The following is a 26,068-nucleotide window of genomic DNA, read 5'->3' on the forward strand; positions in this document are numbered from 1 at the left end:
AAAACTGTCGTTTGTTGCTATATTTTTCGCTTTGGAAATTAAGGGGGGGGGGGGGGGCGCACCGGGCATAAGTGCTGGCAATTACTGGCAGTATGCAACATCAGGAGAATGGCATAACGATTGAATGCGAGCAAGCGAAGCGAGCGAGTTTGAAAATGTTGACATTTTACAGTCCCCAAAGTGCCGTTTGTGGCTGTATTTTTTCGCTTTGGAAATTAAGGGGGGGGGGGCACGCCGGGGCAACTGCCGGCAGTTATTGGCAGCAACATCAGGAGAATGGCATAACGATTAAATGCGAGCGAGCGAAGCGAGTGAGCTTGAAAATTTTGATATTTTACAGTCCCAAAAACTGTCCTTTGTGGCTGTATTATTTCGCTTTGGAAATCAAGGGGGGCGCACCAGGTGAAAACTGCTGGCAGTTACTGGCAGCAACATCAGGAGAATGGCATAATGATTAAATGCGAGTGAGCTTGAAAATTTTGACATTTTACAGTCCCCAAAACTGTCGTTTGTAGCTGTATTTTTTCGCTTTGGAAATTAAGGAGGCGCACCGGGCGAAAACTACTGGCAATTACTAGCAGCAACATCAGGAGAATGGCATGATTAAATGTGAGCGAGCGAAGCGAGCGAGCTTCAAAATTTTGACATTTTACAATCCAAAAACTGCCGTTTGTAGCTATATTTTTTCGCTTGGGAAATTAAGGGGGGCGCATCGGGCGAAAACTGCTGGCAATTACTGGCTGCAACATCAGGAGAATGGTATAATGATTAAATGCGAGCGAGCAAAGCGAGCGAGCTTCAAAATTTTGACATTTTACAGTCCAAAAACTGTCGTTTGTAGCTATATATTTCGCTTTGGAAATTGAGGGGGCGCACCGGGCGCAACTGCTGTCAGTCACTGGCAGCAACATCAGGAGAATGGCATAGCGATTAAATGCGAGCGAGCTTTAAAATTTTGACATTTTACACTCCAAAAACTGCCGTTTGTGGCTATATTTTTCGCTTTTGTTTGTCCCACTTTTATGGGGTAACCATTTCCCCCCCCCCCCATCGACGCCTCTGCATATGAGGGTGCTTTTGTTAAGTGAAAGATCTGCTGCACACTCTTTGATAAATTAGGGAAATATACGTCAATCTCAAAAGTGTACAAAGTCTATCGAAAGGGATCCTCCGCTCCGAACCGCGACAGAACCCGATAGCGGAGCTTTTGCATGTTTAAGATTGCAATACAACTATCTGGTGCATAGTTCTGGCGATATTTGGACAATTTTCCATTAAGAAAGTTCGAGATTTGTCCTCATCTCGGGAATTGCTTGGGGGATAAATGATTTGTCTGCCTAAACACTTCCGTAGGGGCGGGCAGATGCCCCTTTGCCCCCCCCCCCCCCCCCCCCCCGAGATAGATTCGACGCCCCTGATCTCCCCTGGGTATGCCCATCGGATGTATCCTGACTGAGTCACCAGTCACTGTCGTTTCTCAGGAATGATTCAGGAAATGGAGGGGGTTCAATTTTGGCGATATAGTTTTTTTTTTTATTGTTTGTTTGTTTGTTTGTTTTCGTACATATTTTGCAGATGGTCCCAAGTTACTCGCGTCATAGCATGTTTACATGTAGGCCTATACTGTGTGACGTTGTCAACGTCTGAGCCATACCTTACATTGTACAGTATCGTCGGCCTCATGCCAAAAGGGCACTAATAGTGTACAAAGTCTATGGTGTTAAGGCCCTTTTGGCATAAGGCCGACGGTTATGTCGATGTTACTTTCTTCGCGAGCGAGCGAAGCGAGCGAGCGCTTGAGAAAATTATGTATACATTTTCCTACAAGATAGAATACTGTTCAGCTCTGTTACCTGTCTGAAGGCCGGTGTACAAACGTCACGCAATATGCCAAAATTGATACAATCACATTTCTGCTTCCTCCATTTTTTTTTTCAAAATTCAGGGGGGGATGATTGTACAGGCCATCCCCCCCCCCTCCTCCATTTCAGGGGGGGGGGGGGATATATCCCCCCATCCCCCCCCCCGGGATTTACGCCCATGCCCCCACCACTAACTATTATTTAGGGTACGCGTATGATAATCATATAAATGTATATTCATATAATGATACGTAATATATGATATGACACAATAATATGGTATAAATTCTTGAACTATTTTTGTCTGTTAATTTTCAAAATGTTTTATAACCTCCTTTTTAAATCTCCGAGGAATCCACGTTTCAATATAATGTATATGTAAATGATTCTTTGTTTGCATATCTCGAAGTGATAATATTCAAGAAGAAATCCTGTAGAAAAGAATCTCTCTCTCTCTCAAAAAAAAAAAATAAAAATGATCTAACGAAAAATACGCTGCTGGGGGAAGTGAATTCCTTTGGATATTGCTAATACACTCAGCAAAAAAAAAAAAAGAAGAAGAAAGTAATCATTTGTTCAAGTCCATATTTCTCATAGAATTTTTAGCTAAATGTTAACGTATCATATACCATATGAAAGGGAATTTAATCACCTATCAACTTGGTGAGTCAATAAAAGGGAAACTTTACGCATGAGTGAACATATTTGCTTTTCTCATTCATGGCACAAAACTAAAAATTGCAAAAATGAACAATTAGTTGTCATTCATGCGTAAATACTCCTCCATGTAACAATAAGAACAAAAAAACCCAAATTCGTCACAATGAAATAGCATGAATTAACTTGTAAAAATATACCTATGATCTCTATAATATCTTTGAAGCCTAGAGGATCAATAAAGGCTAAAAATTAAAGGGGATGGCCAGTAACTGATCAGTGGGAATCAGCAGGAATGCTGGGGGATGATTGTTCCAATTCTTGTGGGATTCATTTAAGAGTGCATTATACATCTACTGTTGCGTGAAAATTATTTGCTTCAGAACGGACTCATATTAAAGTAATGTGCAGTTTGATACCCCGTCACTGTACGGGCATGCTAACCTGGAAACATTAAACTGCACATGACTTGAATATGAGACCATTCTGAAGCAAATGATTTTCACACAACAATTGATATATAATGTACTCTTAAATGAATCCCACAAGGATTGGAACAATCATCCCCCAGCATTCCCACTGACTCCCACTGATCAGTTACTAGCCATCCCCTTTAAGTAGGAAAATGAAGTTCTGTCAAATCCAAATTTAAATAAAATGAGAGAAGAAGCAATATTAACAAAAATGGAACGATTTTGAACTGATTTCTCAAATTAGGAAAATTTTGAATGATATTGGGTTCTTGGATTTGTCTCATGAATTCTAAAATTATTAAATTGAATGAATTAAATAAAGACATTCTGTTCATGTAATCATCTTTGTGCCCTTACACCCTATGTCATTTGAAGTTTCCCCACTTTGATTTTGTTTGAGGTTATATAAAGAGATAAAGAGAACGAAAACTTATGTTTGCTATTTCATTCATGTCTCTCATTGTGTGAAATTGGTCTTTTATTGTCATTGTTACCTTAAAGGGCATTTGCAAATGAAAGACATGTCAATTTTTACAAATGTTACTACCGTGCTTTGGAGGACAAAAGCAAATGTGTTCACTCATGGGTAAAGTTTTCCTTTATATTGATCTACTAAGTTGAAAGCCAATTAAATGACCTTTAATATGGTATATAATACATTAATTTTCATCAAAGTCTTCTATGAATATTATGAACTCGAAAATGTGTTTACTTTTTTTCTTTGCTGAATGTACATAATTACTGAACTGCCTCTACGCCACGTATACCTACTTATACACGTCTTCCACTATCTCACCTTCCCCTCATAATTTCGGTATTAAACGATACGAGGACGCAATCACGAGATCAAGTTTTTGTGTATGCTCACTTTTTATTTCATTGTCGCACACACCACGCACATGCACACAAACACGAAAGGACATAATCATATTTTAGTAGGTATACGTGCTTCCCTAGCTCATTTTGCGTCTAAAGAGGATATCTGTGTCATGCACATTATGCGCTATCCTGATTATGGAAATGAAAGTCGGCGAAGTTCAACTCTTTCTGTCGTGAAATTTATAGGTCCCTCGACTTCCAGAAGTTGACTTCTGAGGATGCAAATGATCTTTTTAACTGGCCTCTTCTTGATTTGTTTGATAAAGATATGTATCACAGATTCTACTTACTTTCATCTGTCCTTTTTCCTACAGCCACTATCTCCGCAACTTTAACTTTAATAGAAGGAAACTTGTTGCCTTTTGTGGCGTCATCAACAGTATAGTGAGCTGAAATACATGCATCAAAATGCTGAACATGACGCATCTGACCCTGCGTGTAACAGAACATGCACCTCACACCATTAGGTTACAGGTTTGTTTTTTTTTATTGCTATTACACTGATATTATTATCAGGAGGTTATTTATTCCAAGGGTTCGTTAATCCGAAAACGAAATAGGGTTTTTCATTCCGAAGATTCGTTAATCCGAAAATGAAATCTGGTTCGTAATTCCGAAGGGTTGTTAGTATGCCACTTCTTTTCATTTTCGGATTCACAAACCTTATTTTAGTTATGGATTAACGAACCGTATTTCATGTTCGGATTAACGAAACTTCGGAATAAGAAACCTTCGGAATAATACCACATAATGTGTGGATTAACGAACCCTATTTCATTTTCAGATTAACGAAGTTTCGGAATGCAGAATATCACCCGAACACTATGGTAGTCATCGCCGAGTTGAAAATGTTCCAAGCTTGAGTCTATGGAAAGAGAAAGGTGTGGAATTGTATAGTATTTGGAAACCCGTTTTGCTTTTATTATAAGTTCCTGGCTACGACAAGGTCCATGCCATCAGGGGCTCGACACTTTAAGCGGTGGCCCGGGGCCACTAAAAAATTATGTCGGGCTACCAGATTAAAAAAAAAATATTTCTGTACCCCAAACGGACAACTTAGATTCAAAATAGGCTTTATGTTTCCATTTATTTTTGGCCAATAACATTGTACTTCTCTTTCGGGGAATTAAAATTTCAAGTTTGAAGTTTTTAGTAGCCTGAATAGTCCATCAGAGAAGTAAGTTAGTGTCGAGCTCTGAATTAGGTATTGTTGTCCTATTTTATTTAATTTTACTATTGATGATGTCTCGGAAGGCAAGAAAACTGTCTTCTTTGTTTGTTTGTTTGTCTGTTTGCTTGTTTGTTGTTGTTCTTGTCAGAAGTGGAACCTCTACTGCAAGCACGGACATTTTAAAGGGATTGTAGTTTTGGTTTAGACCTAACTTCAGGTTTCTAACATTTTTGTGAGATGATACGAAACCTCTTATCAAATATGAAAGAGGATGTAATTCCAAGAGGAATTCAACATTTTACTTGACGAAAATTGGTTTTGAAATGGCTGAATGAGATATCCAAAATACAGCGATCCTATTAAAACGTGGGACCCACCTTTTATTACGATCGCTTTGATTTACTCAGTCGTTTTTGGATCTCTCAGTCATTCCAAAACCGACTTTCATCAAACATGTCAAATAAACTTTGAATTCCTCTTAGAATGGTATGCTTTGCACTATTTCGTTTCACTGGTTTCTTGGTATCTCTCAAAAATTTAAAAGCCCAATCATCATCGCCACCAATACTATACCATCCCTTTAAAATGCACTGTAAGTACAAACAATGGATGCAGTTCTTTATCAAACAATATTCCTGCGAGTTATGTGACGTTATGAGGACGTATCAGCTGAGTTAACATGGAATAAGTTTTCACAGGACGGGAAGCGGATATGTCGGGGAAATCTGTACGGAGAAGATGACACTACTGACGTCACACGATTATACATCCTTCCATGTCAAATATACAATGTGTGTAAAGCGTTGTTGTCATGGACTGACAATGATAACCATGCACACACACACTCACACCCGCATACAAACACACACACAGAGGCACAAACAGAAAAGCATTTCTCCTTTTTAGTGACATGAACACGTATATACACATATTATAACATATATATATATTTTTTTGGGGGGGGGGAGGGGGGTGAGATCGGGGTTAAATTACATTGTCAACAGGCTTTTTAATGACTAGACGATCTCCAATTAGTTCAGCCTTGAAGGTCATGTATACTGTTTTTGGGTAGGCCCTTCAAAATGGAAATTTGTGATGAGAAATGATATCGGTACTCGTGCAAGTCATATGGTGATGCATTTATGACAATTCGAAGAATTTTGATATTCCCATAGAAACTCATGAGTATGTTACTTGCTTCCTTATTATAGATTTGTAGCAAACATGAAAAATCTGGCAAAAGGAAGCATGTGACAATCATATCATGAGTATGTTATTTGCTTCCTTTTGCCAGAGTATTATAGATTTGTAGCAAACATACAAAACTGGCAAAAGGAAGCAAGTGACAATCATATCATAAGGATGTCACTTGCTCCTTTTTGCAGAAGTATTTTAGTTTGTGTGCAAATAAAAATAATTTGGCAAAAGGAATCAAGTGACAGTCATATTTGATCATGAGGTTGTAACTTGCTTCCTTTTGCCAATTTATTTCAGATTTTTAGCAAACATGAAAAAACTGGCAAAAGGAAGCAAGTGACAATCATATCATGAGAATGTTACTTGCTTCCTTTTGCCAAAGTATTATAGATTTGTAGCAAACATAAAAAATTGGCCGCAAAAGGAAGCAAGTGACAATCATATCATGAGGATGTTACTTGCTCCCTTTTGCCAAAGTATTTTAGATTGTGTGTAAATATAAATGATTTGGCAACGGGAAGCAAGTGACGATCATATCATTGGGTTGTAACTTGCTTCCTTTTGCCATTTTTTTCATGCAACGGTGCACTTGCTTCCTTTTGCCACCCGAATATCTCAGAAATGGGCCAAAATTGTAAAACTTTTGGATTTTTCAGTTAGATAGAGCATGCCTAAATTATACCAAATCAATAAAAAAGTCATTATCCATACAAATGTCACTTGCTTCCTTTTGCCAAAGTAGGGCAGTATAGATATACGGCCATTTAGGGCCTATCTTGGGATCAAACTTCACCTTACAGGGATGAGACAGAAATGGAATGGAATATCATATCGTTAATGATTTGCAGAATAGTAAATACCCATGAATCAAGGATTAATAATGTGCAATGTCTTTGGCGAGCAATGCCGTATAAAAGTGTAGAAATCTACTCGGCTCGCATCGAAATTCGCTGCACTTGCGCTAACATAAATTTTGAGAAAACATAGTATGGATTTACTCCATCAATATGTTTACGACAGGACTGGTGACCAGTAAGCCTATGCAAGGGGATTGCGCACCTTTGATATTGCAAGGTATATGTACAGCGTAGAAGGACCGGAGCTGATGGGTCAGCTGGGGGCGGAGGTGGGGAGTGTCTACTAAAGTGTATTGACATTAAAGGGAAGCTTCTCAGCGTAATGCAGTCAGCGCATCAGCTTATATAGGTTTATAGTGATTATTTCTGCATAATTATACAGACTTACACTTTTGTCTTTAGCTAGTATGCATGCAATAATGGGTTCAATATTTTGTATTAAGAAATGCCACGAATCACAGGATGTAAACAGAAAAAAAAAGGTCACCTATGTTGATCAGACATAGGCATAATTTCAGCCATCTCTTTCTCCCAGCTAGATTTTCGGGGATCAGTGTATAATAAGACAGCGGTGAAATTCGTCTCATGGTAAAAGTCTCACGCTGCTTTCGCGTGAAACATGGCTGCCCTGAGCCATAGATAAACATCATGGTAACCTATAGACCGATTCAAGTGACTGTTCATGGAAGTGCGCCCTCTTATGGCGACGCCATAACTGGGGGCCAACCAGGCCGGGTCGGCAAGCGCCCTGCGTGCGTGGCAAGGGTGCCAGCGGCAGCCAGTGCTTTTACCACCCGGCGCCAGCCGGCCAGCTAGCTATCTCTGGCGCTGGCAGCGATCGACGCATCTGGATTTGTGACAACTGGAGTCTACTTTTTTTTTTTTCGCTAGCTAATTAAAAAAAAAAAAATTAAACAACTTCTACCGACTATGAGCGAATGGGTAGATGACATACGGCTGTAGCCAAAACTTGAATTTCAAGGTAAATATCGGTACGATCCGTGAGTGTTTGTAGATTCTATTTCTTTGGCGATGACTTGGTTACTCGCGTGTAAGCCCCATATATTCACATTTGTGTAAGAGAATAAAAACCGCAGGGGAGAACTATGGCTAGGCGCAGGCAGACGTCTTGCTAGTAAGCATAGACTGTTGAGAAGTTAACTGGTATAATTAGATACAAATAATGAATAAGAACCTTGAGCTAGAGATGGCGCTATAAATTGCAACCTATCAGTTAAATTGAACCTTTTTAGGCTTTTGCCTTTACTCGGGAGTCTCGGGCCAGCGGGGTAGAATCTGTCTAGATCTACGTTAGATCTTGTCTAGAGTTCTAGGCAAGAGTCCAGACTACATCTAGACCTATTGACTTCTAGAACCCTACATCCTATATCATTTTCGGTTGTCGATAACTTCAGGTAAGCCTAACTAAGTAAACCAAAAGGAATACAAATCTAGGCGTTTCTAAGCCGTATAAACTTAAATTACGTTGCCTGATGTCAACAACCAAAACTACTTGGGTCTAAGTAACTTTGCATAACATCACCCTAACGCCTAAGATCTGCAAAAGAGATTTTCAAATCATACTTTCTTAATAAATTATGATTATGAAACGGATGTTTGCCACCATCCATGGTTTAATATTTAAAAGTATCACTTTATCAAAAATCAAATTCAGAGTTTCAGGCCAAAATTGAATATGGTCAATTCAGTGCTGAACATTAAAGAAGTGAAATCAATAGGCCCCTATAAGAATTGAACGCATCTTGAAACATTTATTTAGCTGTAGTGTAGTGCATTTTTTATGCCGTTGTATTTCACTTAATTGTCTCTAACATTGTATATTTGTCATGCGTCAGTGGTGTCTGAATTGCACACACTGCCGTGAAGCTTCCATTTCCATTGTTTTTTTTTTGTTTTTGTTATTTGTGCACCCAACAACTGCACAATATGATTTCCTGATCCTTCCTCTGAAGCTTTCATTGTAGATCAATATGTCTGAATCACTCAATTTGTCCAAAAGAAAAGCATTAAAAGCCGCTGAACGACTTTTCCCACAATGAGTAAACACTCACAATATTAGCGCGGCGGTCGCCGGCCGTGGCGCAGCGGCCGCGCCCGGCTAACTATGCGCGACGGGTACGCTAGGCTGTTGAGCTGCAAGTGCAACTCGCTGGGTAGCTAGCTCGCTGGAAGCCCCCGTTGGCCCCCAGTTATGGCGACCGTTATAGCGCCGCTAGCGGCGGTAGGTGAATAGGTCATCGAAATTGAATCGGTCTATAGGTTATATCGAGCATCCATACAAAGCAGGTTAGAGTCCATACCACTGGGTTCAGGGTTCAGGGAATTTAAATTCCATCAAACAACTCCATTTTTTTTTTTCAAATACAGGTAGCCCCTACACCATAATACGTACATGGGTGCCTGGATGCAAGATTTATTGTCCCGTAATGTGTAATTGCATGTTATACGTCCGGTATTGAATAGTGTACTGCAAAACCATCCCTTTTATTGAATCCTGACCCTGCAGTGTACATGTTTACTTGTTATCTACCTGTCTTCAGTAGCTACCCTTATTTGTTCTATTTTCATGGATGAAACCACGTATTTTACAAATCATAGTTCTGCTCAGTATCGCAATGTTTATAGACATCACCTTTTGAGGAACCGGGCCGGAGACGCAATGTTTCAAACCGTCAGAAAAGGGGGAGGAGGTAATTGAAACTGGTCCCTGTCCCTGTCTCCTGCTCCTCTTCCTCCTCCTCCTCCTCCTCCTCAACATCATCATCATCATCATCGTCGTCGTCGTCGTCATCATCATCTTCATCATCATCACTAAATTTATCATGCAAATGACTTCTCAATCTGACATAATTTCCAACTTGTAATAGTTTTAGTGAAGTAAAATAATGTACCATATTTTGTTTCCTGTAATTCCTTTATGAAACCATTTCTCGGGAGGAAAAGCTGACATAAGAGCTTTTGAACTTGAAAAGAGTTGTACACACAAAAAGAGAAGAAAACAAAACAAAACAAACAAAACAAAACAAAACAAAAAACATTTGCGACCAGACTTCTGCATTATAGGTCTTTTGGACTGTTTTGGACACCAACACCAAAATGCAAGGACCTGCATGATGGATTTCATTTTTATACTGAGTGCTGCCATCAAGTGACTGTATCCGAGTGTCCAATGCCAATCCTTTGATTCAATGATGTGGCATAGCGCCCTCTGTAGGTATCTACTTGCCAGGGTAGCAAAAGACCGCTGCAGCACCCATCCCTGTTTATGCACATTGAAATCACTCCATATGCCCCGTAGCAAGTGAAAAAAAGAAAACAGAGAGGAAGGAAAAAATGTCTCGTAATGTGTACATGTATCATTACAAAGCATGAGTAAGACTTAATCAACCATGTATGCAAGCTATTTTGATACTGTATACCCCCTCTATATTATATTTCACACCTAGATACCATAGCAACCATGGCAATGAAATGAGGAATAAATTTCATCCCCTTTGAAGTAACAAATCGCAGTGCGGGAATCTTCATTCATGAATCCGAAGGAATCCGTGTCTGCCGAATATAATGCAGCTGTCAAGATGCCCTCCGCTCAAGCGCCTCTGTTTGTTCACATGACCTACAACTTCAATGGTTTATCTGACTCGCTTCGCTCGTAACCAGAATTTTCGTTTCGATATCAACTCGACGTACTCACTCCAACAGCACCGGAGCCACCAAGTGGCTGTTCGTTGTCTTGTCTGCTACCCTTCATTCGAGGGTCATTTTTATTCATTGCCTTAATATTATTTTGAACCATTTGACCTTTGGGTAAATACCTGGGTTTGTATGTTTGTGTGTGTGTGTGTGTGTGTGCGTGTGTGTGTGTGTGTATTTGTACCAGGATGATAATGATGATATCAAGTGAGTCCATGATTATGTCAAAATATGCGCGGAACGCATTATCGTCCGAGCTTCACACCTCCCCTTCGCCCAATTTTTACGACCTTGGACAACGCTAAAACTAATCGCGATTGGTGATCTTTGTCCCCTTCGGATATCATTGGACATTAATACTCTGAATGGATGATTAGATAAAAAGTTTTTTTTTTCTTTTGGTCATCTTTGTATGATGTTTATTTACCTGCCTTCGCTGGTGATTACCTAGATTCATATCTATATGCTCATGGTTTCAAGACGCATATAGATATCAGTAAGTTGGACGGTTGGACAGCAGGAATTAAAAAAGAAAATGCTGAAGGTGTTAAATGTCAATGTCTCTCTTTTCAAACGCGTGTGACGTCAGAAATGACCTGACCAAAAATAGAAATCATGCGATAAATTGATGCTCGTTCTGTATAAGGTCATGATTCTCGCCCACTAATGGGACGTTTATGTCGCGAGAGTGAGCGTATTATACACAGTAAGTCATTTCAGGACGATCGCCGGATCAGGAGCGGATCATCCCGGTGCATGTCTCGTATGTCTATAACAAGAGACCGACTGCTCTGAAAACTCTTCATCTTTTTAAAAATGGCGACGTGGACATTTCGTGCAATGTCAGGCTGGTTTTCTGGGCTTTGTCTCTGTCTCGTTTGTCGGCTTATTTGGGCTGGTATTCAGTCCGACAAGGGATGGAAGTCCTTGTTTTGCGGTGAGTCATTCATAAGCATTATTAGACACTCGCAAGAAGTGAATGCGGAGTAAACTGCCTATTTCATTAAGAACAAATACATTGTTCTATTCAGTGAGAGTCAATAAAGGAAAATGCAACTCAAATTAATGTATAAATGTATGAATTGAGTGAATGCAGCAATATCAGTAGAAATCATCAGCGAACGCCACTTGGGGAAATTCGAATGATCCGTTGAAAAGTTATGAATTGAGTTCAAAATACACGTCGGACAATTCTCGAGCTACCATAAAAACATTTAGAATATACCAATGAGAACACTACCGAAAGAAAAAAAAGAAGATATATGATTGAGGATGCTGAGAAGTATATAATCTAGGGGAGCGCGTGACCGGTAAAGGAGAACGGAAACAGTCCTAAGGAATCAAAACTTTTCCTGTCTACTTCTGTACCTTTTTTTCTGCAAGTCAAGATAAGTCAAGATACAAACGAAATGTAGATTATTTATAACGCAGAGAGTATGGAAAATAAAGATTTCTAGGAACACGCACACACACACACAAAAAAAAAAACAGAGTCAAAATAATCGTTGCGATGATAGCACTGTAGTTGTTACTTATACATTAAACTTTTTGATATTTGTTGTAACTTCTGGTGATCTGATTTGATATCGTTGATTTCATTAAAAGATAATTTACGAAAGAGCGGGGGATGCATGTCTCAGCTCTTCAATGATAGCATTCTTTCTACCTAATAATGTTAAAAAATAAAATAATATAATATAATATATATATATATATATATATATATATATATATACTCTTTTAAAAAAATCGAGTGAAAATTTTCACTCTAAAAAGAGTGAATACAAAAAAGAGTGAATTTCGAGTGAAATTGGAGTGAATTTTGAGTGAAAATGCTCATTTTCACTCATTTTAGAGTGACGTCAGGGATCACTCGAAGATTTTGGAGTGATCCCTGACGTCACTCCAAAATGAGTGAAAATGAGCATTTTCACTCAAAATTCACTCCAATTTCACTTGAAATTCACTCTTTTTTGTCTTCACTCTTTTTAGAGTGAAAATTTTCACTCGATTTTATATATATATATATATATATATATATATATATATATATATATTCTTTATATTTGCACATTACTCAATAACAGACTAATTGTATTTTGCAAGTATTAGTAAAGATTGCACTTTGTTTCTTAATTGTATTTCAGACTTCACACTGCAACAAAGTTATGAACTATCTGTCTGCCCATTTTTACTGTTCGTATCCATCTCTTTTCTTTCCATTCTTACTCTCTCTCTCTCTCTCTCTCTCTGCTTTCTTCGGCTCTGACTGATTTATTCATGTATGTATCAGAGTAAGTGTTCCCATATCCAATCAAACACGTATAGAACACTAATGGCGAGCTATGATTGGTCAATGTCCTCATGAACTCAGCAAATCAGAATACAGTACGTGTAAATGCAGAGTCGTTCGTTTATACGATTAGTTCTTCTTTTTTAATCTACCGTCGTGCTTTGGTCAGCGCGTTAGCCTTTGGAGAATAAATGCATATTTTGAACTTATGTTGAACTCGACCCCCTGACTTTAGTGGTACATCAAATAGATTATCTCTGTTTAGGTATTGTATTATATCTATCATAATATGGGCTTCTGCATGCTGATAAACCTTGTTAGTTTATGGCCTAATCTATATAGTTTAGGGCATCGAGTTGAGACTTATTTGACATGCACGTAATAAGCAATTATTTTCCAACTTCGACTATAGTTCAGTGCATACTCTTTCTCTTTTATACCCAGGTAAGACAATGATGGACTTAAGCCCCGTTTTAGCAGGGCCTTTCAAACCAGACTTAGAGCCACAACGTCCGGGCTTTCTGTTAAAACGGTCCTAGCAAAATGTTGCCTCGAAGTTGTCGTTGTCACTTCTCGATATCGATTCCCTCCAAGACGTGATCACACGCATGCGCAGTACTTGGTCTATGGTAATACAATGCCTCTCCCCCTTCACCTCCCCCCCCCCCCGCAAGTCACGATCAACCTGCTAAAATATTTGCTTTCTCTTGCATTCCGCAAATGGCATTGCTTGAACGTTGATTTCTAACGAACAAGTGCTCATGCATTTTCTTGATTCAAGAGCACCTAAAGAGTACCTGCGTATAATGTAGTCTTTAGATTTCTCCAAGCACCGTCTTGTTGTTGTTGTTTTTTTATCGAGAAAGGGTTTGGGCGGAGATGATGACTAGCAGGAACACACGGTTAAAGAGTTGTTGTGACACTTTTGACGGAAAAAGGTCTATGAATTAACGAGTGATGAATGTCCACGTAGACCACGTTTAGGTCCATGTTGAGACTGTCTGAGTTGAGTTGTAAAAATGGTTTCGTACAATAGGCTACGTGTATATTGATTGTCGCGGTACCGCGTCGAGTCAAACTAACGGCTCGTTCGAATTTTTCAGAGCCCGCTCTGACTCTGGTACGAAACCATTATTGCATGATTACTAAGACATGAGAGCACTTTGGGGCGAGTAAGTCTCACAGTGTTAGTTATATGAAAGTTACTTTAACCTGAAACACAAACTAAGACAAGGAAACTCAGGGAAACTTTGAGGTACCAAAACTTTATATTATCTTTAAATGAGTCGATCAATAATTTATTTTGAACACAATACATGTCCATAATATGTTACAGGTTGTGATTAAGTAATGGGAGACTTACGAGATAGTAAGAAACTACTTGCCAACATCAGTTCCAAAATGTACTGATATTAGTTTAATAGTAAAACTTTGTATAGGTTTGATAACTATGTTATTATGTTACCATTAAAAAAAAAAATCATCCTATGATAACATAAATATGAAACATATATCATGCATTATTAAATATCACATAAATATTCAAATAGACAAAAAGATTAGTGTATTTTGCCGGAGAGATATGTCTTTCTAATCATGGCAAAGAATGAGACGGAGTTTAAGAACGAGAAGGTATTGAGGATATAGGCAGGCGGTTCTCGGAGAGTGGTGATGGGATGGACTGTGTAGTCTAATTTTGACAAATATGATTTGAAATGCTATTTTTCTCCCTTTTTCGACTTGGTTATTTCCGACTTTTGGGTCCTTTCGTCTTAAAGAGTTACAAATAAACATGATTATGTATAGTGCATCATTCTCACGTGCACTCCGACGCAGAAGACATTTTCAATCCTCTGTGCACAAATGCATGAAGTACTACACTTCTTGCAAGGGTTGGGCTACTAGTAATTGCGATATGATAATGTGTGGTTGTGTGTTTGCCTTTGCCAACAGTGGCTCTAGGAGCCTTCTTTATACTTCTTGCTGCTGGGTTCCTCTTCATTTCGCGCATGCGCTCATCACCTCACGACGACATTCTCTCAACTCTGCGCCACATCCGCGAGGTGACTCGTCGCTACATCCGTGGTAGGCGGGAGATGGCGCTCCTGCGCGAGTCCTGGAAAAATCCTCGCCAGTCTCAGGAAAAGTTTCTACTTGACATTCTGCGGGAAAATGCCGACACCGTCTACGGGAGGGAACACCGCCTCGGCGAGATTCGTTCCATGGAGGAATTCCGACGGCGCCATCCACTGACATCGTACGAGCATTACAGGCCTTACGTCGACCGGACGATGAGAGGTGAGTCGGGCATCATTACGCCACGGACGCTGGACAGTTACTGCCGGACAACGGGCACCACCGGTCAGTCGAAATACATCCCGCATGTGATGAAGTTGCACCTCTTGGACGCCTTGTTTTGTCGCACGACGAAACTTGCGTTCGAGCTCTGCCCAACTCTTGGTTTTCTCCAGAAAGAATTTTGCTTCTACGCCCATCCAAGAGTCACGAAAGCAGAGAGTGGAGTTGGCATCAGCTCGTTCCTCTGTTTCTCTCCCAAAGACAGCCGTCGCCTAGATGTCTTCAGCAGTCCACCGGAGGCATTTGGGATCAGCTCCTTAAAGGTTAGAAAACAGACATATCTTATAACAATCTGGCTTTTAAAGGACTGGATTCTTTTTTTTTTTCTTGCGTACGATTTGCAGCGGTGGTTTTTCCGTGATCACTTCTAACAAAGCTTTAAAACGAACCATGATTTATTAATTTCTTTCGATGTGACCGGAACTCCTTCATATCAATCCTGTTACACCGCAGGAACAGAAAAACTTGTAAAATGCTCGCTCAAGCAAAAGTTAAAATCCATCATTGTGAGTTCCTCATGCAAATTACGCAGTGATTATAAGATCAAATTATTCACAAGTATGATTGATAAATTTCGACTTCCACTGATAATGTTGACGCAATGTAACTCTCCGAGAAGATAAACGATAACTCGCAACGACGACATGAGTCACTTTGGAAGTAATACTGAATTAAAATCGGTTACTGAGGAAGCCATGAATGTCTGTCAAAAGTAAAATCAAAGACAAAATCAAAAACAAAACAGACGAAGCAAAACACGTAACAGAGTGGTATAAATTCCCGCCGAGGGACTAGACTATGAGGAAAAGGTACGTTGCCTCTAGGCACGCAACCTCCGCGCGAGGTGCCCTGGCACTCTAACTATCTCGGGATCTTCTTATTCCGAAGAGGTCCCTAAGATTATTAAAACAACTCCTCCTTTATAAAACGTTATCGTTTCACTTTTCATCTCGTTTGTGGAAAAGTACAAACAAAATCAAAATCAAACTGAAGCAAAACAAAGCCCGAAACAGAGGAGTATAAATTCCATCCGAGGGACTATAGACTATGAGGGAATGGTACCTTGCCCCTGGGCACAACCATGCACCGCGAGGTGCCCTGGCACTCTAACCAGCTCGGGACCGAAGAGGTACCCATAAGGTCATTCACTGAGCCACATCAATTCCTCCCTTGTAACGCTTGGTAGAATCCCTGGGAATCAGCAGTATCCATGCAGTCAGCTTCGCTATTTAACGTTCTCGATATAATCAAAAGTGATTTTTTTTTTTTTTTTTTAATAAGTGAGCAGTAAGGTAACGCACGTTATGAGAGTATGGCTACAAAAAGATCCAATTTATCTTCAATAACACATCAACACTGTTCATCAACACGTAATAAATAACTTAATAACTATGGCATAACATAACATAACATAACATAACATAACATAACATAACATAACATAACATAACATAACATGACATAACCTCACATAACATGACAAAACACAAGAATAGTCAGTGTTCATATAACTGTTGTCAAAAGGCCCTTCCGCTGGAATAGTTTTATAAGGTGCAAGCAGAGGGTCGTTGATAGACCCGGCAGTGTATCAAGGTCGTATAGTGGGGTCACGGGATAGACACCAAGTAAAACAGGCGTACGAGCTAGACACTAGAGCTCGACACTTTACGCAAATAAGCCCCGTGATGCAATGTCGACCTTGTGGGTCTTCTTTACTTCTATATGTCTATAAAGAAAGCCCGTGTACTTTACTTAATGTCGAGCTTGTGGACCTTGATTGTGTGCTATAATGACTAGTGAACTGTGTTGCGCTTGGGCAGTATGACTAGTAGGCATATTTTGAGTTGTGGGCTGTACAATTCGGGGTGTCGCGGTCGGGGTTCGTGACATGTACCCTTTAAAATCTGTCCGAATTTCTTCATTTAACGTAGGCTACACCTTTGAGCTACACTATACCGTCGTATTTATACTGAACACCTTATATAACGGAATTCTCGTTACAACGAAGTAAAAACTCAAGCGCCAAATCATAATCTATATAACATTTTAACATGCTTTATTTTTCGGTTTTAACGAAATTTCAAAATAACGAATCCAAACTGCCCGGTCCAAGGACTCGATTACAACGGGATTGGCCTGTACTGGAATTTTCTACCAGTTTTGATAGCAAAACTCAAAGCCAATCAGTATAAGAGCGTCGTCCGAAGTAGACTGATGTAAACACGTTTCAATCTGACAGTCACTGTATGGGTGAATCACATTGAATTGGTCGAAGTAAGTTTAACGGTTAGATTGGGGTTAGGCATTTTTCGGTTATAAACAATTATCACAATCGGTGATCTTGCAATTAAGGCCCGCTAGTGACTGTCAGTGCTAACACGACTAGTAAGGGCATTTGAAAAAGCAAGTGTTCATATTCTATAGCGCTCTGTCATCATCGCGGTTACATATTGCTGTAACAACAAAGCGCGTCAAACAGACGTCGGCTTATTTATTTATTTATTTATTTATTTATTTATTTATTTATTTATTTATTTATTTATTTATTTATTTATTTATTTATTTATTTATTTATCTTTTTTTGTTTATAATTTTATTTCTTTTAAGCATTGCAGTATTATTTCACGTCAATTGTGAGTCGCTAGCTCTCTGGTTGTAGTTTTCATCGCATTCATGTATAACTCACCTGAGCCACTGGATCAAATGAGCTGTTCCGATCACTCATCGTCCGGCGTCCGTCGTTTGTAGTCCGTCGTGCGTCGTGCGTAAACTTCTTACATATTCATGAAAACCCATGACGGAATTTCATTATAACTTTGCTGCTAGCAATTCTAGAGGGAAATTATCTTTGGAATTTGTTCAAATGGGCACAATACAAGTATGCAGCGGAGTTGAACTTGCGATATCAGCACGAGACACCCCCCCCCCCCCTCCCACCCCGTTCTTTTGGTTTGGTTTTGCTTTGCTTTACTTTTTTTTTCTGCCAACTTGTTTGCTTCCATGCCTGTCTGACACTAAACGTTCATCTACAAAATAGTGTGTACTCTGATATGGCTATAATCTTTGGGAGATAAAGTACAGACCGGCAAGCATGGAGATATTCCCAAAGTCTGTTTTGTTTTGTTTTTTCAAGTCGAAATGGTAGTGACCAGGGGAGACTCAACCTGTAAGACAGCTGCATGATTTGCCGAAGAACAAGGGTACACTATACCGTATAATACATCTACACTACGATAATCTGAAAAAAAAAAAAACATCGCACAACCACCATTCTAACGTACAGTCTTTTTTTTTCCAATTTTTCAAACGTAGGATGCGAGCTACGTCCACGTGCTCTTCGCTGTTCGAGAGCCATCCATCGGCATTTTTTATTTCTTCTTCTTGAACTACATGGAGAGCATGATGAAAATCCTGGAGCAAAGGTGGCCGGACATCGTTTCCGACATAGAGCTAGGGACTATCCACAAGGACATCGAACTCGACGATGGCGTCAGGGCGGCTCTGGAGGCCACCTTGGGCTCAGGCGACCGAGAGAGGGCCGGGAAACTGCGACGCGAGTTTGAGAAAGGGTTCAAGGGGATTATGAGGAGAATTTGGCCCGACATGGCCATGGTTGTGGGCATTGATAATACTAAGATCTGGCCTACGATGGAGGCAAAGTATGCACCAGGTAATCCCTCAGTCCTAAAATATGCATGATTATTCAACAGAGAGCCAAACACAAGTAATAATAATGAATAAATGAATAATGTCTGTGCCGTAAGAGTGATATCTATTCAAGTTTTTATATACTCTGCACAGTAAAATAAGCATCATTACAATACGTTTTTTTTTAATCATTTGCATCATGTAAGTTATCAAAATAATGTTATAACTGTACATAGATGAATTGTGCATAATGTACGTTATTGACATTTTGATTTTCAAGTGATCCACGTTTAACAAGCTTCGCTGTGAGAAAATTTGTTACCATTTGTTACATTGCAGAATATAGGTTGTTTTATGTTTATGTTATTCATAATCATTTCTTGTGTTCGTACATGTATTTTGCATCACACTTTATGGCTTGTACTTCTCACGATTTGTTAAACGATATGCTTTGGCAAATGTATACTTTGTATTATGTATTACTTTTCGATGGACAGAAATTAAGTGGAATTGAACTGAATTGAATTGGATTGAATTGAATTGAATTGAATTGAATTGAAAAGAAAATATGCTCAGTCGGCATTAGATCAGCCCAACAAATTAGAAGCCCCCGGGATTCGAGTTCTCGGGGATTAGAGTCCCAGTGAGCTGCATGATTATTCCAGCTCCAAAAAGCTCAATACTTATGATAGTTAAAATAATTCGCTGGTGACCAGGATCGTACCTGATTTGAAGATGACACCTAAAATCACGGCAGATTATTAAAATGCAAGGATGAACACAAACAAGATTTAGAAAATTGTGAAATTTGCAACATTTCCCCATGTTTTCACACAAATCGGTTATAACAACGGCGTAGTTTAGTTATGCCAGTTAAAAGAAAAATTGACGTTATCGCGATTGCCTTATAATTCCCCTACTGGCTTTACTCAAAGCTATGATCATGATCTTCATCACTATTTAGTAGCTACAATCACTCACCACTTCAAAAACTAAAATGCCATCATTTCTAAAAGATAGGAGCTTTATAGTTGATAAAATTTTAATTTTGAGTGCCATTGCTTTGCAGAGAAAAAAGTAAATCTGGTAAAATGTGTTGACAATTATGGGTGAGAGAATTGTTGAGTAATTGATGTATTACTCGTACTAGTATTCGTAAATTATCGTTCATCACTGATAATTCAAAATGTCCCATTTTCATTTAAACATCAGTTGTGGATCATTTTCATGTACTCACACAAAATATATCATCATCTTCACATCGTTTTTTTTAGGGATTCCTTTGTTTCCATTTGTGTACGGATCATCCGAGGCTATTTTGGGTCAGGCTGTCTGGTTTGCCAAGAAACAAAGAGGCTATTATCCTGTCAACACCGAACTCATCTACGAATTCATCGAGCTAGCAGATACGTGAGTATAATATGGACAGTTTAATTTCAAACATTGTGTCCTCGATATTTGATTTTAAGATGACACATACAACATTATAAATACCTACGTAAAGAGGGTGTTTTGAGCAGAGCTAAAAACAAGAAATAGGCCTATAATTTGGAAGCAATTTGAACACAAGTAAAAACTTTACCTTCCAAGGACTAGGTGATGAGCATTACAAGGGGCACATCCGCAGCTGTTGGGAGACTCGGTCGAGCCGCGAAACTCGGGGTCATCCCATGAGATCAACGCTGACGAGTCATACAGTTCGGCATTGAATAAAGGTCCGCAAGTCATACAGACCACGAGTCATGCAGCCCATGAGCGTGATGATTTCGACACTACAGGCATGTATATGCGTCCGACACTACGCAAACAAGGCCCACGAGTTCGACACTAAGCAAAAATGCCCACGAATTCGACACTGGGTAAAAACGGCCCACGTCTGTCATGTATAGGCCTACCTGTAACACCGCATTGTATCGTTTGCTTTTGAAAATAGAGAAATATGAAAATATACTGAGAAGTGAACCTGAAAGTAAAAGGATTAATCTGAAAGTAAGAAGATTAATGTTCTTGGACGACGCTCATTATATGATGCTGTTGTGGTGGTACAGGGATAAAGACCAGCCTAAGACCTACCTACTCGACGAGCTGGAAGTCGGAAAGCAGTACGAGGTGGTCATCACCCAACTCAGCGGTCTCTACCGATATCGGATGGGCGACATCATTCGCGTGGTCGCTTTCGATGGCAAAACTCCCATCCTAGAGGTCCTGTACAGGTGGGTGTATAATTGAGTGATAGACAGACGACCTCAAAGTTTCATTTTGCTTCCAAAAATATTGAACTTGCCAAAAAAATTCACAATCTGCGTCTGAAAGATCGACAGATTCTCGATAGATTCTCGACAGATCTTGGCCATCAGTGTCGCGATCGCAACGAAGTTTGGCATGCGTGACACCCAAGTCGTAATCTACAAGATTGTGTCATAAGATTTTTTGAAAGTAATCAATTTCTATCATTAATTAATTAATCATGCAAATTAAGCCCAAGATCATATTTTAGCCTAATTAAAAGCATTGCGAGTCTACTTTTTGGTTTGTATATCTGTTTTAGCATATTCAACAATTGTACATCATAAAAACTTCCAACAGTCATTTGAATTCTGATGTATTTTATTGTTTTTGGTCTTGTTATTGTTTTCTATGTTTTCAGACTTTTGTTTTTTATTTGTTTTTTATTGGAAATTGTCACTGACCACTTTTCTACCATAATTAGCATAAAATTAATCAAAGAAAGTGATTAATTGTAAAATAATCAGGTTTTTATGACTTTCATGACAGAGCTCTGTTTTCCATAGGAATTGCACAAAAAGAATCCCAAAATTGTGCCCGTTTCTGGGTGACATGCCGTTACAAAAATGGGCGTTGCTTCCGCTAGAAAGTACGCGCAGACGTTGCAAATTTGGTCTCAAAAGTTGCGCGAGACTTGAACAAAGAAAGTCAAGGAGACTCGCGACGAGGCCTTCTCGCGTTACGGAATAATAGCGTGAAACTTCGGGGGGGGGGGGGGCAGGGGCGGATTCTGCCGCCCCCGGCCCTTTTAGGGTTAATCGTCTCTTTGATTTGAATTGCTGATACAGCACTATAATCATATGAAAGGCCATAGAGTTTAACAAATCCAAGATCATGAAGCACACACACACACACACAAATCTGGCTGGCTATAATTATATACGCTGGTGTCACTAAATTTAAGACACGTGGGACAATGTATCAGAATTAGCTTTGTTTTAGGATTCAAGCAAAATTCATGTATCACAATTCAGCATTGTTTTGAATAACCGTAGATATCCCCCTGCCGAAGAAAAAACATCGTGTGGGTGTAGTTTTGGAACGATGAAGCAAAATTCCTGCGTGTTCTGCACATTTTTTAGTCATGTTGCCCTGCTTTTTGCAGGAAGAAAGAAAGTTACAAATCGGCAAGAAAGCACGTACTGCTTGCCACTAATTTCTTTCAGCCAGCTGAATAATTACCCATGACATGATAGTTTGTCAGCTTATGTTTTACCTGTTACCACTTCTATCTATACGTGTCTTTGTGTTTCTCCACTCATTCATTGTATAGGTTTCTCCACCGTCTGCACACCTCGCAAAGTGGGTGATTATATATTTTCGATGTTTTATCCGTCCTTTTCCGTCCGTTTCAACCAACAGGTTGGGAACGATGCTGAATGTGCGATACGAGAAGTTGACCGAGGCAGTCGTGAGAGAAAGCATCTTCTCAGCAGTTGCCCGCTGGTCTGGCCTGACCCTCTGCGATTATGCGGCAGCGGAGAGTTCCCTCATCCCCCAGACAAGCCCTGGTGAGTTCATTCGGATCCACGGAGGGAAAAACAAACAAACAAACAAACAAACTAACTAACTAACTAACTAACTAACAACTGTTGCAGATTTTTAAACACGTCATGATTATTCATTGCTTATTTTTGCTTGCAAGATGGTTTCATTTATTACAAGGGAGTCCTATACACTAACTTGATAGTTTAGTATTGGTTTGGATGACGATTGGGCATTTAACTTTTTGCGAGATATCAAGAAACCACTTCCGAAATATTACAGAGCATACCATTCTAAGAGGAATTCGAAGTTTATTTGGTGAAATAGGTATTCGGATGGCTGAGACATCTAAAAATAAAGTTAAACAAAACGATCATAATAAAAGGTGAGTCCCACACTTTATTAGTATCGCTCTGTTTTGGATATCTCAGTCATTTCATAACAATTTTTGTCAGATATATGGTGAATTCCTCTTGGAATTCCATGCTCTTTCATATTTCATAAGAGGTTTCTCGTCAACTCACCAAAAAAAAAAAAAAAATAGAAATTTTACTGTTGAATTAGGTCTTAACCAAAACTATACGACCCTTTTGATATACTGACTGAAAATATTACTCCATGAACACTGAAAAGCAACTCAGGAAGTGACTATTTTTAAGAAGTAAAAACACTTGATTCGTAATGCAGATCGACTAGGTATTTGGACAGATCTGTCTTGGTTTATTACAGAAACACAGACACATACACACACACACACACACACACACGCAAACATAAAAATAATTGTATATAATATAAATTTTGTATTACTATTGAAAATCATATTGAAGAGAGAGGCAAAATATATTATGGTAGGCCTATCTAGCAGGTCGCTTTTAATGTTTTCTCAGACTATGCGTCTATCAATCAAGATGACTAGATTTTGTTGTCATAATATATCTCGGATTTCTTATCTTTGCGTAGTTAAGTCAAGTTTTCATTTCCTTTTCCTGTCATTTGCGAACCACAGTTCCTTGAAAGTTTGGTCGAACTGATATGGTAGATTTGTGTCTTCAAAAATGACAAAGAATTCTCAAGATATTCAGGTGCAGTTTCGTGGATGGCATTATGAGTGGACTATCCTCATTATTGTCATTTTTATAATTTGCCACTGTTTACTAGTACTGCACATGTACTTTCTTTTTATCTTAGCGTTCGAGCCTGATGAGGTCATGCCGTACTATCTAATCTTCCTAGAGGTGAAACAAGAAAACGGGCAAGGACAAATCACACTCACCGAGGAGCAAAAATCTATGGTAAGTTGATAATTTTGCTTCTTTTGAGAGCTATTCATGACATGTGGAGTGAACAGATCCCAATTTACGTGACACTGTAACTACATCAAATTGATAGAATCAAAGTAGACATTACTAAAGTTTTAAGAAAAATGCAAATAAATCAGTTAAATGTTATTCCCATACGCGCCATTTTACAGGACCATAAAACGGGTCGTATTCATCAACCTTTTAAAAGTCATACTTGTATTCAATACCATATAAAATTGATATTTTTTCATAAAAAAAGGCTAGATTAATGCGCTTGATTATGTTTTGAAAGATCAAAGAAAATAGGGCATAGCACGGAGATTATGTCTCTTCCTTTCATAGGAAACACGCCATTGGAAATGAATTTCCTGCCATCGCAAAATACAAGATTTACATAATATGAAGTATTATTTAGATTTACATTGCATTTTGCGATCGACATTCAAAATATGTACTTTTTTAAAAAGTAGAAGTGGGGATGATGTTGTGGACGATGATAATGATAGTTACAGTTTTATTCATAGTATACCAATGGTTTGGTAGGAACGAAATTATATCACAAAAACACTTGAGATGATTTCATTAGCAGTGACATCTGGTGTCTCAATCTTTACAGATTGACATCGAATTGCGTCGCCGAAACAGCGTCTACCAAGGAATGCGCAAAGACAACGGGATATCCCATCCTAGAATCCATCTCGTGAAACCCGACACTTTCGACAAACTCAAGACCTATGTTCTAGCGAACACAGGCGCGACTGCCAACCAGTACAAAACGCCGCGAAAACTCAGGCTCTACGGAATGGCCGAACTCCTGCTGAATCACATTCAAGATTAGACCAGATGAGAGGTGTTGGGGAGACGGTTCTTTTGTCAGTGACAACGCACGATTAATGAAGTTGTCACTGTTCAAACTTCCGAATGTTTTCATTAAGATGCACATAATCAGGTGGCGCCTGGCGGTATTGATCAAATATCTGATGGGATCCAAAAAAAAAAAAAGACATCCCTTAATAGTCCATGTGTAGTAGATCCATAATTACGGAAATGATTTTATAGAATTTGTTTCTACAACGGCTCAATGTTTCTCAATGTCATTCCGTTGAATCTCTGTCAATTGAACCTTTCATTTCCCCATCGGGCATGCTTCGATCTGCCAAGATTTTTGAACATTTAAATAATGTGAATTATGAATGTATTTGTACCAACCTAATTTCATTTGTTTTGGTAAAATCATGAAAAAATCTCTTACAGGGCTAGATCACATAATAATTGTAATGGTGTTTTCTCCCATTTCATCTACAGTGTATCTATCTGTTTGGGTGTTTTCCATATCGGTGTGTCCTTATCGCCTAATGAATGCAAAGTAAGTACATGTACATGTAATAAGTTGAGGATTTTGTACTCTACAACATAATAGCTTCCATAAACAGAAAATACTTCAGAATATATGTGGTATTGCTTGATACTATTCTAGTGAGGAGCTTGTTCCTTGTGTGGCCCTACAAGCCATTCATGTTTAAGTCCTGTAAATTTTTTGTAACAATGATTCATGTAATCTTGTATAATCTTGATTGGCCTATATGTTTGGTTTTGTATAAATTGAAATTGACATTCAAATTGATATACATGTAATGTAAAATGCCTTCTAGCAAATTCACTCATTCTACCCTATTTTGACAACTGCTCTTCTGCATGGTCAAATTGAAGAATTTTATTGCAAAATGAGCTAAGCACCATTTCTAAACTCCATCAGATAGGGCAAAATCAATCCTTTCCAGTAATACCTCACTTGTGACATAACAAAAAATATTCTAGAAGTTATGATTAAAATATCCTGTATTTTTTAGCAGCTTTAATCACAAATATCTCAACAAGAATGGA

The 26,068-nt window shown here is 38.9% G+C and overlaps 2 protein-coding genes across 2 annotated transcripts in view; one reads left to right on the plus strand and one right to left on the minus strand.

Moving 5' to 3' along the window:
• The window catches only part of LOC140243402 (uncharacterized), a 27,887-nt gene extending 16,998 nt beyond the window's left edge, over nucleotides 1-10,889 (minus strand). The window contains exon 1 of the mRNA XM_072323082.1: nucleotides 10,812-10,889. Coding sequence (XP_072179183.1) covers nucleotides 10,812-10,889 — 78 coding nt within the window. The remainder of the gene's footprint in view (nucleotides 1-10,811) is intronic.
• Nucleotides 8,028-25,791, plus strand: LOC140243403 (uncharacterized). The gene is made up of 8 exons (XM_072323083.1): nucleotides 8,028-8,078; nucleotides 15,057-15,724; nucleotides 18,774-19,131; nucleotides 20,384-20,519; nucleotides 21,158-21,322; nucleotides 22,758-22,906; nucleotides 24,072-24,175; nucleotides 24,801-25,791. Exons 2-8 carry the CDS (start codon nucleotides 15,113-15,115, stop codon nucleotides 25,020-25,022), a joined length of 1,746 nt encoding a protein of 581 aa, XP_072179184.1. The 5' UTR covers nucleotides 8,028-8,078; nucleotides 15,057-15,112; the 3' UTR covers nucleotides 25,023-25,791.
• The last annotated feature ends 277 nt before the right edge of the window (nucleotides 25,792-26,068 follow it).

Source organism: Diadema setosum, chromosome 20, assembly GCF_964275005.1.
Source record: "Diadema setosum chromosome 20, eeDiaSeto1, whole genome shotgun sequence".
NCBI lineage: Eukaryota > Metazoa > Echinodermata > Echinoidea > Diadematoida > Diadematidae > Diadema > Diadema setosum.

Bases quoted from the DNA above. Each gene is read 5' to 3' on its own strand.
- LOC140243403 (XM_072323083.1), top strand. From the start codon at position 15,113: ATGCGCTCATCACCTCACGACGACATTCTCTCAACTCTGCGCCACATC. The intron at 15,725-18,773 runs GTTAGAAAACAG...TTTCAAACGTAG, and splicing joins TTGGGATCAGCTCCTTAAAG to GATGCGAGCTACGTCCACGT. The intron at 22,907-24,071 runs GTGAGTTCATTC...TTTTTATCTTAG, and splicing joins CATCCCCCAGACAAGCCCTG to CGTTCGAGCCTGATGAGGTC.